The 14,756-nt window shown below is 41.6% G+C and overlaps 1 protein-coding gene across 2 annotated transcripts in view; it reads left to right on the forward strand.

Moving 5' to 3' along the window:
* The first annotated feature begins 238 nt into the window (after window positions 1-238).
* The window catches only part of PPP2R2B (protein phosphatase 2 regulatory subunit Bbeta), a 376,594-nt gene continuing 362,076 nt past the window's right edge, over window positions 239-14,756 (forward strand). Inside the window, exons 1-2 of one of the 2 annotated variants that reach the window (XM_036313813.1) lie at window positions 239-363; window positions 484-561. In XM_036313813.1, coding sequence (XP_036169706.1) covers window positions 297-363; window positions 484-561 — 145 coding nt within the window. In that variant the 5' untranslated portion in view covers window positions 239-296. Of the gene's footprint in view, window positions 372-483; window positions 562-14,756 lie in introns of both variants that reach the window. The other variant, XM_036313821.1, reaches the window with a different exon arrangement.

Below are 14,756 nucleotides of genomic sequence, written 5' to 3' on the forward strand. Positions count from 1 at the left end.
TTCAGCCATGCAAGCTGGGAAACTAGTTGTTGTTTTTTAAATGTTGCCTTTCTTTTCCTTTCACCCCTCTAAGGAACTGCCTCTTTCTCCTCCCCATCACCACAGAAGGAAAACAATCGCAAGCATTACTATTCCCATGAAAAGGGGCAGTCACACGGGCTGTGACTGCAGGCCCGCTGGAACTGCTCTAGGATGCTGCCAGGGACTGAGAAGGGACGCACTCCAATTGCTCCAGCTCACATTAGGCCTGGCATGGTCAGAGGAAGGAGACAGAGTCGTGAGGGGACAGGCAGGACATGGTACTTGCAGAGCCACCATTCTCCCAGGCCTCACTAGAGTCTCCTCTGTGCAAGATGATCCCTGGTGTGCAAGTCTCCTATTAGAAATGCATGCATCGCGCTATGTATTTCTTTTCTTCTTGGCCTTTTAAGAACCACGGGGAACTCTTACCTAACCTGAGGTGTCTCCTTGTGTCACTTTCAGGAATTGAGACGCTCACCCAGGACACACTATGGTGCTTCAGCCAAGTGAAAGGCACTATCGAGATTGGAGCCACAGAAGGTAGGCGACAGCCCCCTCCCTCTTCTCCTTGCCTCCTTGGGGTTTGTGCTGGGTCCAGATTTTAAAAGTTTCATCATTGTGTCCATAAATGTAAATCGCAACACATTCCAGAGTAACATTCGGAGTTCTTTCTGCCCTTTTTTTCCTGTTGAAGTTTATTGTATTCACACTGAAATGAACTTCCTGTGGAATAGGTTTGCAGAGAGAGAGAGACCAAAAACTAGGCAAGTCTCGTTTAGAATGGTCTCTGAGTCCAAACATTTCAAGATAGTCAGAGAGATGTTAAGCTCTCCCTCTGTTCTCTGTTGAAGATCACTTGCTACTACACATGAAGCACACAGGGAGAATGAAGAATTGAGTCTAGTTGTATGACTTATGGGTACTTTGGGTCATCCCAAGTCAGCATATAATTGCCATTCTGACTCTCAGGAGATATTCCTGTACCAGGACGCTTTACCTGGGATAATGCATTCCTTTTCCTCCTCCTGAAAAACTTGCTTTTAATTCTCTTCATTTTCTTCCTTTATAAGTCTGAGCCCGGAGACCTCCATGACTCCCTCAATGGATGTCTGCATTTCAAAAGTGCTGAATGATAGGAAGGTGGGAGGAACTAGAAGAGCACTTCTGGGTGTTTTAAATCAAGGTTTAGCTGTTCTAGTGGAACGCGGTACAGGTCGTCTGAAACAGATTTCTCCACATTGGTGGTAGGTGTAGATACCAGATGTGGGATAGCCCGGGTCTAAAACTAATTTTAGTGAGTGAGGAGGTGAACAGTTGACAGAGTTGGACTTTAATATCGAAACTAACATGCATAAATGCATGTAGACTTGGGGGTCGTTCTATAGCATTGTAATTGTGAGTACAACATATTTTGAGCAAAAACTCTTTTGAGTAATTCGAAAGAGGTGTTTTATCTGCATTCTTAGAATTCATTTTTAGATGTTCAAAATAATAAGGGATACCCCAAAACCAAATGGTTTACATGTAAAGAGTGGGAGAAAGCCCACTAAAATGAATTAATGACTAGGTCTATCAATAAAATTATCCTTTTGTATGACACTGTTTTTCAGATGCTCTATCAATGGAGCTTTATAAATGAATGGTGCTCAGAAAGCCCCTACAAAGTAGACAGAGCAGGCTTTATTGGGCCCATTTTATGCTCATCTAACCAAAAATACTTTTTAGTGACTTCTATATGGTAGCACTGTCCTAGGCATTCAAGATGGGAATGGGGGGGAAATGACTTACTCCCTAACCTCATGAATCTTAAGAAAACCGAAGCTCAAGTCAATCATGTTTTAAATCTTGGGCACAATTCAAAAATCACTTGCGCTTTTTGAACAATAGAGACTTTCAGATCCCTCAAGAACTACTGAGTTGGAGGTTTGAGAACCTGGGTGACACAGTGTGTTTTAATGAGCTACCCAGACAATTCTGATGCTATGGACTGGCTTTGGGGACCACCAGGTTAGATGACTTGTTCCAGGGTATAAGTTACTCTCAGACTCTGGACCTAAATCTTGCCTTTGTGACTGGCTCCCCACCAACTGTGGGAGTAGGATTCTGAAGGTCTACTCCAGCTATAGCTCTTATCAATTGAGGACTTACCACATGGTGAGTACCTTACTGAGTGCTTAAGACAAGTTAAGGTAATGTAGGTAGAGCATTTACCGCAGTGCTTGACACTTGGTAAGTACTCAGTATGTGTAAGCTACTATAAATATCACTATAATTAAATCTTCACTCTAATCCTCTCAAAAGACTTTATGAGAGGTATATTTATTCCCACTTTACCTATGAGGATATTGAAGCTAAACAAACAAGTAAGCAAACAGAAGGCTAAGTTCTTTGCCAAAGGATCTGTAGCTAATAAATGGGTGAGCTAAGTTCCAATCCCAGTCTATAGGATTCAAAGCCCCAGCCCTTTATGTATTGTTTTGAAGACAGAGTTCTCGGTTAGTAGTTTGAAATGGGGCCCAAGAACCTGAATTTTTATACATGCTCTCAAATGATCCTCATGGATGCACTGAAGATGGGTTTAAATGTTTACTGCACACGATTAATAAGTAGCCTGTTTGAACTAATTGTGAGTTGAGTCACAGAGTCACAATGACAATCAAGCCTGAATTGGAAAAACCAGTTCAAAGTGGGTGAATAAAGGGAGGATTTGCTTAAGGGGTGAATCAGGTTGGAAACTAGCACATTTCCCCTGGCATCTAGATTCCTGACATTATTGAACCTGCACTCATACTGTCCCAATGGCAGTTGAGTATTTGTTGAGTGAATGAATGAATGACTTTCACTTGGTAAAAATCAAGGTTCTTAAAAAATCAGGTTCTTTTTTAAATTGGCCTGTTTTACCCAAGCTGGTTTTCTGTACTGATCAAAGTCAATAAATATTATTCACTTTTGCCTTCCACTTTACTTATTTGCATTAATGACTTTTTCATTCCATTTTTACCACTTTCCAGGCAGTGACCTTGGCCAAGTCACTTAATGTCTCTGTGCTTAAGTTTCCTTTCCGTCTACAAGATGGACATAGTCATACAGGTGTCCATTAGTGCGGCTGTAAGGGCTAGGTGAAATTTTAAAACAACACACACACACACTAAACAATCGCTAGGTTGTTATAAGATGCTCAAATAGTATTTATTGTATTATAAAGGCAGGGATGAGATAGGTGACATGACAAAAAGGTAAATATTTTAAAGCAATATTTTTAAAAAAATCAAAATGTATGCAATGAATCCATGATGAACAAAATATTGAAATGTTAAATAGAGACAAGACCAGGATTACTGATTTATTTTTCCTTTTGCTGCAGGTTCCAGTATGGCTTAGTGTGGCACTGTTAATGCTAATTTACTTCAATGAGTGTCTTGGGTATCAATTAGTAGGCTAGAATTTTTCACATCCCAAATTATTCAATAGGACATTAGATGAATTACACTATGAGTTCAGCAATAAACATTTAGTGAGGGCTTATTACATCCAAAGCACTTTGCCAGAAAGTGAGTTATAAAGATAAATAAAACATAGTTTAAGCATTCAAGGATTGCACCATTTAAGGGTAGACAGGAATGGGTCATAATAAAAATAAGGCATTACATCAATAAATATAATAAAAGGCAAGGTGAGCTAAAGAGAAAGTACTTGACAAGAGACTATAGTTCCATGAATACAGAAGAGGTAGAAATTTCATATATTTGGGGGGACAAAGATGGACTTAATGGGAAGAAGGCAGGTAAGATAGAACTTAAATGATTTTTTAAAATAATATTTATTCTTTCCCTTTTCTGACTACTAAAACAACATGTCCTCAGTGTAGAAAGTTTCAAATATAACTTTTAAAAAATCAGAAAATCAATTGTAATTATAATTCCACAACCAATCAACAGTGGTAAAAGTTTTTGATACGTTTTTCTAACTTCTTGACTATGTGTATTTCTTCAATTAATTCAGTCAACAAATAAGTACTATGTACCTGATACTGTGAAAGGGAGTGGTTAGTTTATAATGAATAAAGTCCATATGATTTTTTTTTCCACCAAAGGCAAGTCATCCTGGAAATACTCTTTTGTAAATAGATGTTTTCACTTAACAATATATGGTGATCACTTTTCATATTATGAACAGTAGGTATCCTAATTTCTTTATCCAAGTTTTCAAGATTTATAACAGCACTTTTAGGAACATCCCTAATAGCTCATCTGCATTTATCCAGGAAAGCTATGTGGTAGAGCAGCAGTTCTCAACCTGTGGGTCGCGACCTCTTTGGGGGTCGAACGACCCTTTCACACGGGTCGCCTAAGACCATCGGAAAACACATATATAATTACATGTTGTTTTTGTGATTAATCACTATGCTATAATTATGTTCATTTTGTAACAATGAAATTGGGGGTCACCACAACATGAGAAACTGTATTAAAGGGTCTCGGCATTAGGAAGGTTGAGAACCACTGTGGTAGAGTATCAAGAGCACATGTTTTACAATAAAATTTGGCCTCACTCCTTATTGGCACAAAGCAAATCACGGCAAATATTTTATGATTTCATTTCCTGATATGTAAAGTTGAGATAATAAACTCTATCTTAATGAACTGCTATAAGAATATAATTGGCAGATATTTTAAACAACAGAACACATAGGAAATGTTCAGTAGTTACAATTAGTTAATTTTTTTAAATTCAGAGCATCAATTGTCTTTTAGAGAAACTAATGACTTACATATTCAATATAATTTATAATAAAACCTATTTCTCAAACTCTCCAATTTAAGACATTTAAAATTTGGATTTACAGTATCTTTTTCATTGACACTTCTCTTTCTTCTTTTTTTAAAACTGAGATACAATTGGCATATTACATCTTATAAATTTAAGGTATACAACGTGTTGATTTGATACTTTTACATAATTGACACTTCTTTGACTACTCAAGTGTCTCAGAAAATTACATGAAGCAGAAATTGAGACATAAAGAGGAGCTAAGTTAAAGTAATGTGAATAGCATGTGCAAAGGTCCTGAGGTTTGTACACTCAGAAAAAGAAAGGCCTTTATTTTGCTGAGGCATGGAGTACCTGCAGAATCAAAGTGAAAGACTAAGATGGAAAGGTAGGTGCACCCAGGTTGTAAGGTGCTTGAATGACAGCAAATGAGACTCTACATCCTGGGCCACTGCAGTTGCTGGGGCCTGGAAAAGCTATTGCTGGGCCACACAGACCTAACTGAAGTCATGTCAGCTCATTTCAGGCAATGGTGATGCAACTGATTTATTGGGAAAGTACTATCACTCAAATTCATTTATTCATCCATTTCAGTATTAAACAGATATTTATAAACTAGCTTCTGGCTAACTAGGCACTTTTTCAGGTTAATAAGACATGTGATATACACATAAAAAAATCATTCTCTAATGAGAGGCTTGAGCAGCAAAAACGGTAGAAAAGTAGAAGGTCATCTGAGGTTTTAATGAACACTAAGACCGATATTAACAGGGTGGCATCAGAGACTTCTTGGAGGAGGACACTTCAGTGTGGGGCACCAGGGAAGGCCTCTCTGAGGAGGTGGCACCTGAGCCAAGGCCTGAAGGATGGGAATGTGCCAGTGTTCAAAGAACCCTACCTGGGTCATTGTCGGTAGTAATAAAACAAGCACTGTACAGGCCCAGTGCCAGGGAAAAGAGGTGGTATTTTCAAAGCACATACAAGAGCCCAGAGTGGCTTGAGTTGGGTGTGAGAAAGCTGTGTGGCCTGAAAAGAGACAGAGAGACGGGGAAGGGCTCGATCGGACAGGACCTTTAGGTCTCTTTACATAGCCTGGAATTTATTTTGAGAATCATGGGGCTCCTTGCCATTGAAGGAGCTTAACGATTAAAATAAGTTCTTATCAGGATTCTGATAAGAAACACCAAGGCTTTGTCGGAGTGGAGAAGGTGCAGATGAAGGGAAAAGCAGGGACTGCAGACCTTTGTGGAGATGATGGACTGGCTCACAGAGGAAAGGAAAGGAATGAATTAAGACAGTACTTGTTGTTGGCCTTGAGCAATTGGGTGGTCTGTGGGCACAGTTACTGGGACTGGGAAACCTGGGAAAGACACTTATTTCGGGATGTTAAAAGGGAAAGTCATCCCCTCTATCCTCCTAGGTTTGATAGCTGGCTCTATGAAATAAACGGACAACAGGCAGATTAACAGCAGAAAAGGTATACAAATTTATTTTTAAAATTCACATGCATGGAGGCATCACAGGGGGGGGCGGTGAATACTCAAAAAGGCAGTGAGGTTTGAGAGCTTACATACCATCTTAATAGGGGAAAGGAAGGAGGGAGGTAGGCCTGTTGGAAGAAAGCCAGTGGTTTTTAGGAAAGATGAATGAGCCCTTAGGAAAATAGATGGGTGATGTGATCGTTTGTGACAAAGTTTGTCTGTGTGTGGTGTCTACCTCTAGTCTCTTCTTCTGCTTAAAAGTCCATCTTTCCTGGTTGATGAAATTCTGGAGGAGAGAATTTATGACAGTTGACTTCCTTTCGGAGGACCTGCCTTTAGGCAGGTAATGGGGGAATTCGGAGAAAGCCTCTCCCTGCATTTGCTGTTTTACAAGTGCTCTCAGCTCTAAATCATCAATGTACCAAAACAGCATATTTTGGGGTGGCCTGTCCTGAACTCCTTCCAGGAGAAAAATAATGAGCTTTATTTTGAGCATATTCAGGGTAAAATGGTAACAAGATAGTCAGGTGTAGATGCCCAGTAGGACATTATATATATGAGTGTGTATGCTTCAGAGAGAGAACGTGAGATGGAGAGAGAAACTGGGGGAGTGGCGTGGGCATCAGCACATAGATGGTACTTGGAACCAGTGAACTGGACGTGGTCACCTACGTCATGCAGACCATGTTGGTGTGCAGCCAACAGACCACTTGTCCAAGGCTCAAGCTGAGTATTTTGCTGTGGTTGGGATCATTCATGTAGTTTAATTCTTGGAAAGCATGTGGAAAGGTTCACCATGTGCAATTCTTGCATTTGATTTGCCTAGCATGTACATTTCACATAATATATGATTTCATCTCATGAAGTTTCATACTATGTCAGCATAGAAGCACTTTACATGATAGAAATTGCCCACTCTGGACATCATACAATTTCTTCAGATATGGTGTATGATTCTGCTCATGGGAAGAAGTCAGAATTATCTGATGGGATTTGGGTGGGTTGTTTTGTGTTTTGTTTTGTTTTTCAGCTACAGCATATAGTCTTTACTTTTTTCCTGACTACAATTCCGCATTCTACAGTTCTTCCATATCTATTAACATAGTTCATGCAGTCTTAATTGTAGGAAATAACTGTGATATGTATTCTGTTTTGCTCCATGGGCATAACCTTCTTCTCTCCCCCTACTTCTGAAAAGATAAATAATGTCCAGAGAAGCACGGGGCCGTGTATTGATTCACTTCTCTAATGAGAGAAAAATATCAATTTGGTTGTGATGTGAGGTGCGTGCCATACACCCTAATCTAAAAGCTGATGGTGGTGAGTGGCCTCCTAGCAAAGAGGAGACCTATACCTAAAACGTTTACAAGGCCCAGCTGGCATAGTTCAGTGGTTGAGCGTTGACCTATGAACCAGGAGGTCATGGTTTGATTCCTGGTCAGGGCACATGCCCAGGTTGTGGGCTCCATCCCCAGTGGGGGGTGTGTAGGAGCAGCCTGTCAATGATTTTCTCTCATCATTGATGTTTCTATCGCTCCCTCTCTCTTCCTCTATGAAATCAATAAAAATATATTTTTTAAAAAAAACATTGCCCAGGCTATCTGATCTTTTCACTGATGTTTCAGAAATGCGGGGATATTTTAGCTTTCCTTCCATGATTATGACTCTTTACCATCACCAGAAAAAGAAATATATGGATTGGGTTGCCTCAAAGCAGTGTAAAAACTATCACCTTCTCATTTTATAGAAAAGTCAGCGACTGACAGATAACCATTCTTAGAAGTTTATGCTACATAAGTGGCACAGGGTGATTTAACTTCACCCCACAGATCTTGGACCTAGAGATGGAAGGTGGAGTCTCACTTGCCTTGCTCTCACTGGATGTTGGTGGGTGGCTGTGATAAGAACTCCAGTTTCAGGAAGAAAAACTTTTGTTCTGGGGTAGAAGCTTTCTGGATTGACAACTTCAAGCCACCAACATAGGGATATTAATCAGGCATTAATTTGAAGTCAACTTACCCCTAACTTTAACTGGGTTCAGCAACCCAGTTAGTGACCTTAGATCACCAAATGGGTTTCAAACCTTATTGTGCATGTGACTCACCTGGGGAACATGTTAAAATGCATATTCCCAGGGCCTATGCCTAGAGAGTCTGATTCAGAAGGTCTGGGATGGCGTCAATGGGCTTGCTAATTTCACAGGCATCCCAAATAATCCTAACGCAGGCCGATCCACGAGAGACAGTGAGAATTTCTGTTCCGTCTTTCCTTACATCAGAGGGCTATGCGCGAGCAGAGCCCGTAAAACATCTGAGCCCATTTTGAGTGCTTTTAAAGGAAACCAGGATGCCAATGAATACAAGATACTACCCAGCCCGATTCTGGGCCCCAGGCACTGAAGGGGGTGAGAGCAAAGCTTTCCTCTGCCTGTCAAAAGGAAGCCCGCGATCTCCTCTTTCCATCCTGTTGTCTACAAAGGGGTTTCCCAGCCACTTTCCTTTGTACGGGGCTCCAGTCCGCTAGAAGCAAAATTGGTCTGATTATGAACAAGCTGCCAGGAGATGAAAGCATTTCTCTGGGCTGTGATGGAGGATGTCTTGCTACGAGAGCTGCGGGCTTGCTGTGCTCTGAGGGTGGCCTGGTGGGAAGTGTCGGCATGGGAAGCTGCGGGGCTCTGTGGCGGGGAGAGAAGCAGGTTCTGTGCACGGAGCTGAGGTCAGTCATCCTGTTCTCTCTGGAAGCTTTAGGAAATTAAACGTTTCCAAGTCAAGGAAGAGGAAAAGTTCCATGGCTGTTTATTTCACTCTGGCCCTAATGCCAATCACTTGAAATGTGTTTGATGAGCAAATATTTACTAGTATGGAGCACCTAGTATGTGCCAGGCACCGGATTGGGTGAACACGACACTGTCGCTCCCTTCCTGTAAGCATTTACCCTCTTCGGAGGGATATCAACAAGTGAATGCCAATTACAATCCAGTGTGGGTGTGGAAAGTGCTAGAAAAAGAGTAAGCCACCCAACCCAATGCACAGCGGGCTGGGGCAGGAACTGGGGAAGCCTACTGAGTAACTGGCAGCCAATTCGAGACCTAAGGGAGAACTAGGAATTAGCCAGGCGTTTTAGGCCATGGACCCAGGTTTTATTTAGGGTTCAATTGTTCCTTTAGGCAAATTACTCATCTTCCCTGGGCTACCTTGAGATGATGTTGAAAGGCTTTGTGAATAAAATCATTGAAAGAACTAAACAATACCTGACCATGGTAGAATAATAATTTTGATAACTCTATTTCCTCAAGCATCACTGGGCAGATTCCATACACATAATTTTTAGTGTATCCTCTCATTTCATCTTTGCCCAGTGATAAGATATGAGACAACTTTACCTCATTTTACAGCAGAGGAAATTGAGGATCAGGAAGTTTAACAACTCACCCCAGTCACACACCTGTCCGACCTCAGCATTTCCCTTCTTAACCATGGTGACAGAGCACTCCTTCAAAGTAACCTGGCCCAGAGTAAGGGCTCAGTGAGTATTTATTGAATGAAATAGCCTTCAGTAAGTAAGTAATGTCAACAAACCAAAAAGAAAACTATCATTAATACAATAATGAATGTTTTTCTAGAGAATAAAAGAGCCCATTCAAGACAATCCATTAAAACACACATAGCACATTTCTGCTTTTAGCACATGTGGGTCATTCATGTCTTATAAGCCCCCTGGGAGGTAACCAGAACAGGTTTATAACCCCACAGTGCAGATACAAAAGAGATAGTTTCCATATCACAGAGAGTAGGTAGGTTAGTCCTCGTGGAGACGAGGAGATTAAGATATATAGAGATCATTTTAAATTGCCCAAGGTCTCATAGAGAACAGAAACCAAACTTTAGGATCAGAGATTTTTCTACTGGGGACCTTCCACTACACAACATGGATTGATGGCCTTGGGGTGCGGAACACTCCATTCCAGAAGCGCTGACCGGGAATTTCAAACATGGTGGGAAATGCAGGGCACCTGTCACAGGGCCCCGATCACAGAGAAGTCCATCGCTCAACATGCTTTCAGTTGCAACACAAAGATTCATTTCAAAATATCTGGAACAGCAAAAGAATGATTATCCCTTCCTTAGTTCCACAAATATCTCCTAAGCATCTGCTGGGCCCTAGGCATCGGATGTGCAGCAGCGGGGGGAGTTAGACAACAGATATATAAGTTAGTAGAATATAAAATATAAAGATGTACATGCAATGGAGGAGACTAAGGCAATAGGGGCACAGGAGTGTGGGTATTCTCTTAAATAGGCTGTTTGAGACTTCATGCAAAATAATGCTCAGAAGCAGTGATATGAAAAAAGCAAGAGATCAAGTCATGTTGGTGCCTGGGGAAAAGCGTTGCAGGTAGTGGTAACAGCCAGTGCAAATGCCCTGAGGCAAGAGCTTATCTGGTATGTTCAAGGACTAGACATAGGCTAGTGGGGCTTTAGCTGAGTGAACAAAGGGAGAAGTTGTGAGAGATGGAGACAGAAAGACGATGGCAGGTGGATGCAAGAAGGAGCCTTACAGACCATTGTAAAGACCATTGCACTTCTACCTGAGTGAGGCAGAGAGCCACTGATTATAAAACACTCTTTCTCGAAGCAGGTCGATCATGAATGATAAGGAAGCAAGGTCAGAAGCAAGGAGCCCAGCAAAGCAGTTATTGCACTAATCCAGTTTTTTTATATAACTCTTGAGGCAGGGAGCCCCCGCAAAGGTGATGAATTTCCTGCTGAAGAACAGCACGCTGGGCTCAGATTCTCTCCACCTTCTTGCCTTGCTGCCGTTGGGATCTCAACTTTGCTTCAAAACAACCACAGCCATTGTGGGTATCACACTCAGACACAGCAATACCCAGGGAAGGGACATTGGGACTTAAAACAAACAAACAAAACAAGGAACATCCCGTCGCCCCCCCACCCCCCGCCCCACAGTGTCCCCAGCAAATTTCTTTACATGTCCCCTTGACCTCAGTCTGGGTCATATGCCCACCGCTAAACCAACGTTGACAAGGAGGTTAGGATTAGCCGAAGTGGCTTACACACATTGGCCTGCATCCAAGCTTGGTGTAGGATTGCCATCTCTGAGTGGAGGATACCACAATAAAATCTGGGCTTTGCAGTAAGAAATGGGAAGCAATCCCCAGTTGTCCAACAACAGTGTTCACTACAGGAAGAGGCACAGGTGGCTTAACCAAGTCTATTGCTAGCACTGGGCAAAGGGAGGCGGTTCATTGGCTTGCTCTACATAGAACATCTGGCTCAGGCAAGCCCATTGCCAAGCTTCCCTGGACCGCCTTGAAGCTGGGGTCTGGGGGTGTGAGATTACTTGCCTTTTGTTTTCTTTTATGGTGCTAATTAAGCAGGCTCAGCATCATCCCACTTATTGCCTATGTTTTTTGTTAATGGAATTTAAAAGCTGAGAATAAATAATTAAGTACGTGGATGCTGCAGGGTGGTTTCTGGTTTTGTGCTCAAGGTTTCAAGTAAGTGTTATGCCTTTTTCTCCAGCATGTTTATTTTTAATTGTGTAGAGCTTTCTTTTAAAAAAAGGAGAAGGTAGCTAATAATGTCCCTGGGGTAAGAATATGGAATTTTACTTATCCATTTATTCCGTGAATATGTATTGGGCGGTGTTGGAAACACTTGAAATCACCAAGGTCTCTGACATTCTAGTGGGTGAGATGGGCAATGAAAAACACAAGCTTACAGAGGCACCAGGTAACTTCAAAGGGTGACATGGGCTATCCTATATAATAAAATCCCAGCGACCAAACAGCAGAACGACCAAAACAACCGGTCGACCAGTCGCTATGATACACACTGACCACCAGGGAATAGATGCTCAATGCAGGAGCGACCCCCTGGTGGTCAGTGTGCTCCCACAGTGGGAGCGCCACTCGGCTGACCAGGATGAGTGGCTGCTCCTGTAGTGGGAGCAGCTGCTTAGAGGGTGGGTCCACAGTCACTCGGTTGACATGCAGGCCACACCCCCCACCAGTGCACAAATCCTGTGCACCAGGCCTCTAGTAAAGACTATAAATGTGGTGGCTGAGCAGGGGATGGGGGATGCTACATTAGACAGTTGTTCTGAAAAGGCTTTTCCAAAGAGGTCGCATTTGAGTCAGGACTCAAATAATGAGTAGAAGCCAGGTTCAAGAGACTTGGAATAGTGTTTAGACTCAGTAGAACAGTAAGTGAAAAGGCCCTGAGGCAGAAGCAATATCGGGGTGATCAGGAGGGAGGACAGAATGACTGGAGTGGTGAGTAGACGGATGAGGGTGCAGAGGGAAGCAGAGGCGGGCTTGGGTGACACTCTACAGGCTGGAGTCAGTTATTTGTGTTTCATTCTGGGTGCAATGGGAAACCAATAGAGAGGATCTTAATGAAGCCTGGAGCACCCTGATGTTTTAAGAACAAATAGTAAAATGGAGGACTTGGTCATTTGACACTCAAACAGTAGCCTAGGGCATTTCTCCTCCAGGGAGAACTTCAGTAACATAACCTTCCTTACTTTTGTGCTGTTTGATTATTCTGTGCTTGCTTCCAACCTAGAGATCTTCATACCTCATCTCTTATAGTAAAAAATGAAAATAAAATTTTAAAATTGCATGTGGTCTGGCACTCACCATGGTATCTTTGCCCAGGACCACAACAGGAACTTGTAAATTTTTAGTTTGAGTCAGTGCCAGGCATCGTCGGGACCACTGACATTCAGGAGCCCATGGAACTGGCAGTGTGCTTCCAGTTGTGGTTTGGAGAATGTGGGATCTATTTTTAAAATATTACACTTCACCTCAGCATGGCATTTCCATAATTTTGTCAGCTTTTTTTAAAAAAAGAATCATTATTACCTGTTATTGTTTCAGGACTGATGTTTTTTATTACAATTGAAAGCAAACTTTCCCCAAATTCTGGCACAAGCCATTTCTCAGGGTGTGCTGCTTCCTCTCCATCATTCATCAGATATGCCAGGGAGTTTCAGTGCTGACAGAGCTATACAAGCGATAGTTAAACAGTAATGGTTTCCACATACTGATAGGAAGTGCCCATGAAAACTGATGGCAGTTTTCTACAACTTACCACTCACATGTGCTTCCGAATTTACATTGTTGTTCTTTATTATTCCGTGAGCCATGTAGAGTGCAGCTTTGCATCAGATGTACCTGAGAATGTGTCTTAAGTAATTTTCAGCTGAAGATAAGCTATGTTTAAAAATATACTGTTATTTATTAGCAACTTCAATAAATTCATGAAACTAAAACTGAAAACCTAATTCACAAAATTTATTCCAAAAAATTAGTATTACTTTATGACTTTATGTGAAAAATCTTTTCACATAAAGTCATATTTTTAAAAAACAAACAAACATTTTTATTGATTTTTTTTAAGAGAGAAAGAAGGAGAGAGAGAGAGAGAGAGAGAGAGAGAGAGAGAGAGAGAGAGAGAGAGAAACAGGTGTGAGAGCAGCTGCCTCCTGCACGCCCCCTACCCGGGATAGAGCCTGCAACCCCGCATGTGCCCTAACTGGGAATCGAACCAACTGAGCCACAAGTCATACCTTGTAACCCTATTAGAATCTGAGGGCACCAGGAAGAACGAACTTACCGTAATTAAGAGCATCAACTCTGAACAGATAGTCTGGGTTTGAATCCCAGCGGCCACCACTTGCTATGTCACTTTGAATAAATCACATACTTTATTTTGATTTAACTCAAATTTCCTCCTCTGTAGCATGGGCGGAAATAGTTTCTCCTTTGTAGACTTGTTGTGAGCAAACACAAACAATCCACAGAAAGCGCGGAACTCGACACAGAGGAAACGCTAAGTAAACATTAGCTATTCTGCTGATTGAAGGCAGAGATTACAAGGAAATGAGATTAGCCTGTCACTACACCACCCAGATGATTACTTCTTTTTTTTTCTTTATTGATTAAGATATTACATATGTGTCCTATCTCCCCATTGCCCCCCACCCTCCTACTCATGCCTTCACCACCCTGGTGTCTGTGTCCATTGGTTAGGCTTATATGCATGCATACAAGTCCTTTGGTTGATCTCTCCCCCTTATCCCCACCCTCCCCTACCTTCCCTCTGAGGTTTGATGGTCTGATAACTTTTTAATGTTTAATATTTGATAAGTTTGATCAATTTGTTTCAAAAGGAGTTTAAAATGTTCAGCCAGCCCGTGTGTTTACTAAAAGGGTTATCTACACCTGAGTGCAAAGACAAGCCTCATTTTTGGAAGAACCATAGACATCTATAGAAGATTCTAGGCTCGGGTTCTACAACAGAATGCAAAGCAGTTAAAAGAAAACTGTAGAGAGCTAATTGCCTCTACATCATCAACAAACACAAGCAATTTATTAATACTCATTACTCCCAATCAAAGTATTATTTGTCCACATGACGTTAATAAGAAAATAGGAAACTGTATGCTTTGAACATTTAC

The sequence above is a fragment of the Myotis myotis genome, unplaced genomic scaffold, assembly GCF_014108235.1.
Source record: "Myotis myotis isolate mMyoMyo1 unplaced genomic scaffold, mMyoMyo1.p scaffold_m19_p_6, whole genome shotgun sequence".
NCBI classification, from domain to species: Eukaryota; Metazoa; Chordata; class Mammalia; order Chiroptera; family Vespertilionidae; genus Myotis; species Myotis myotis.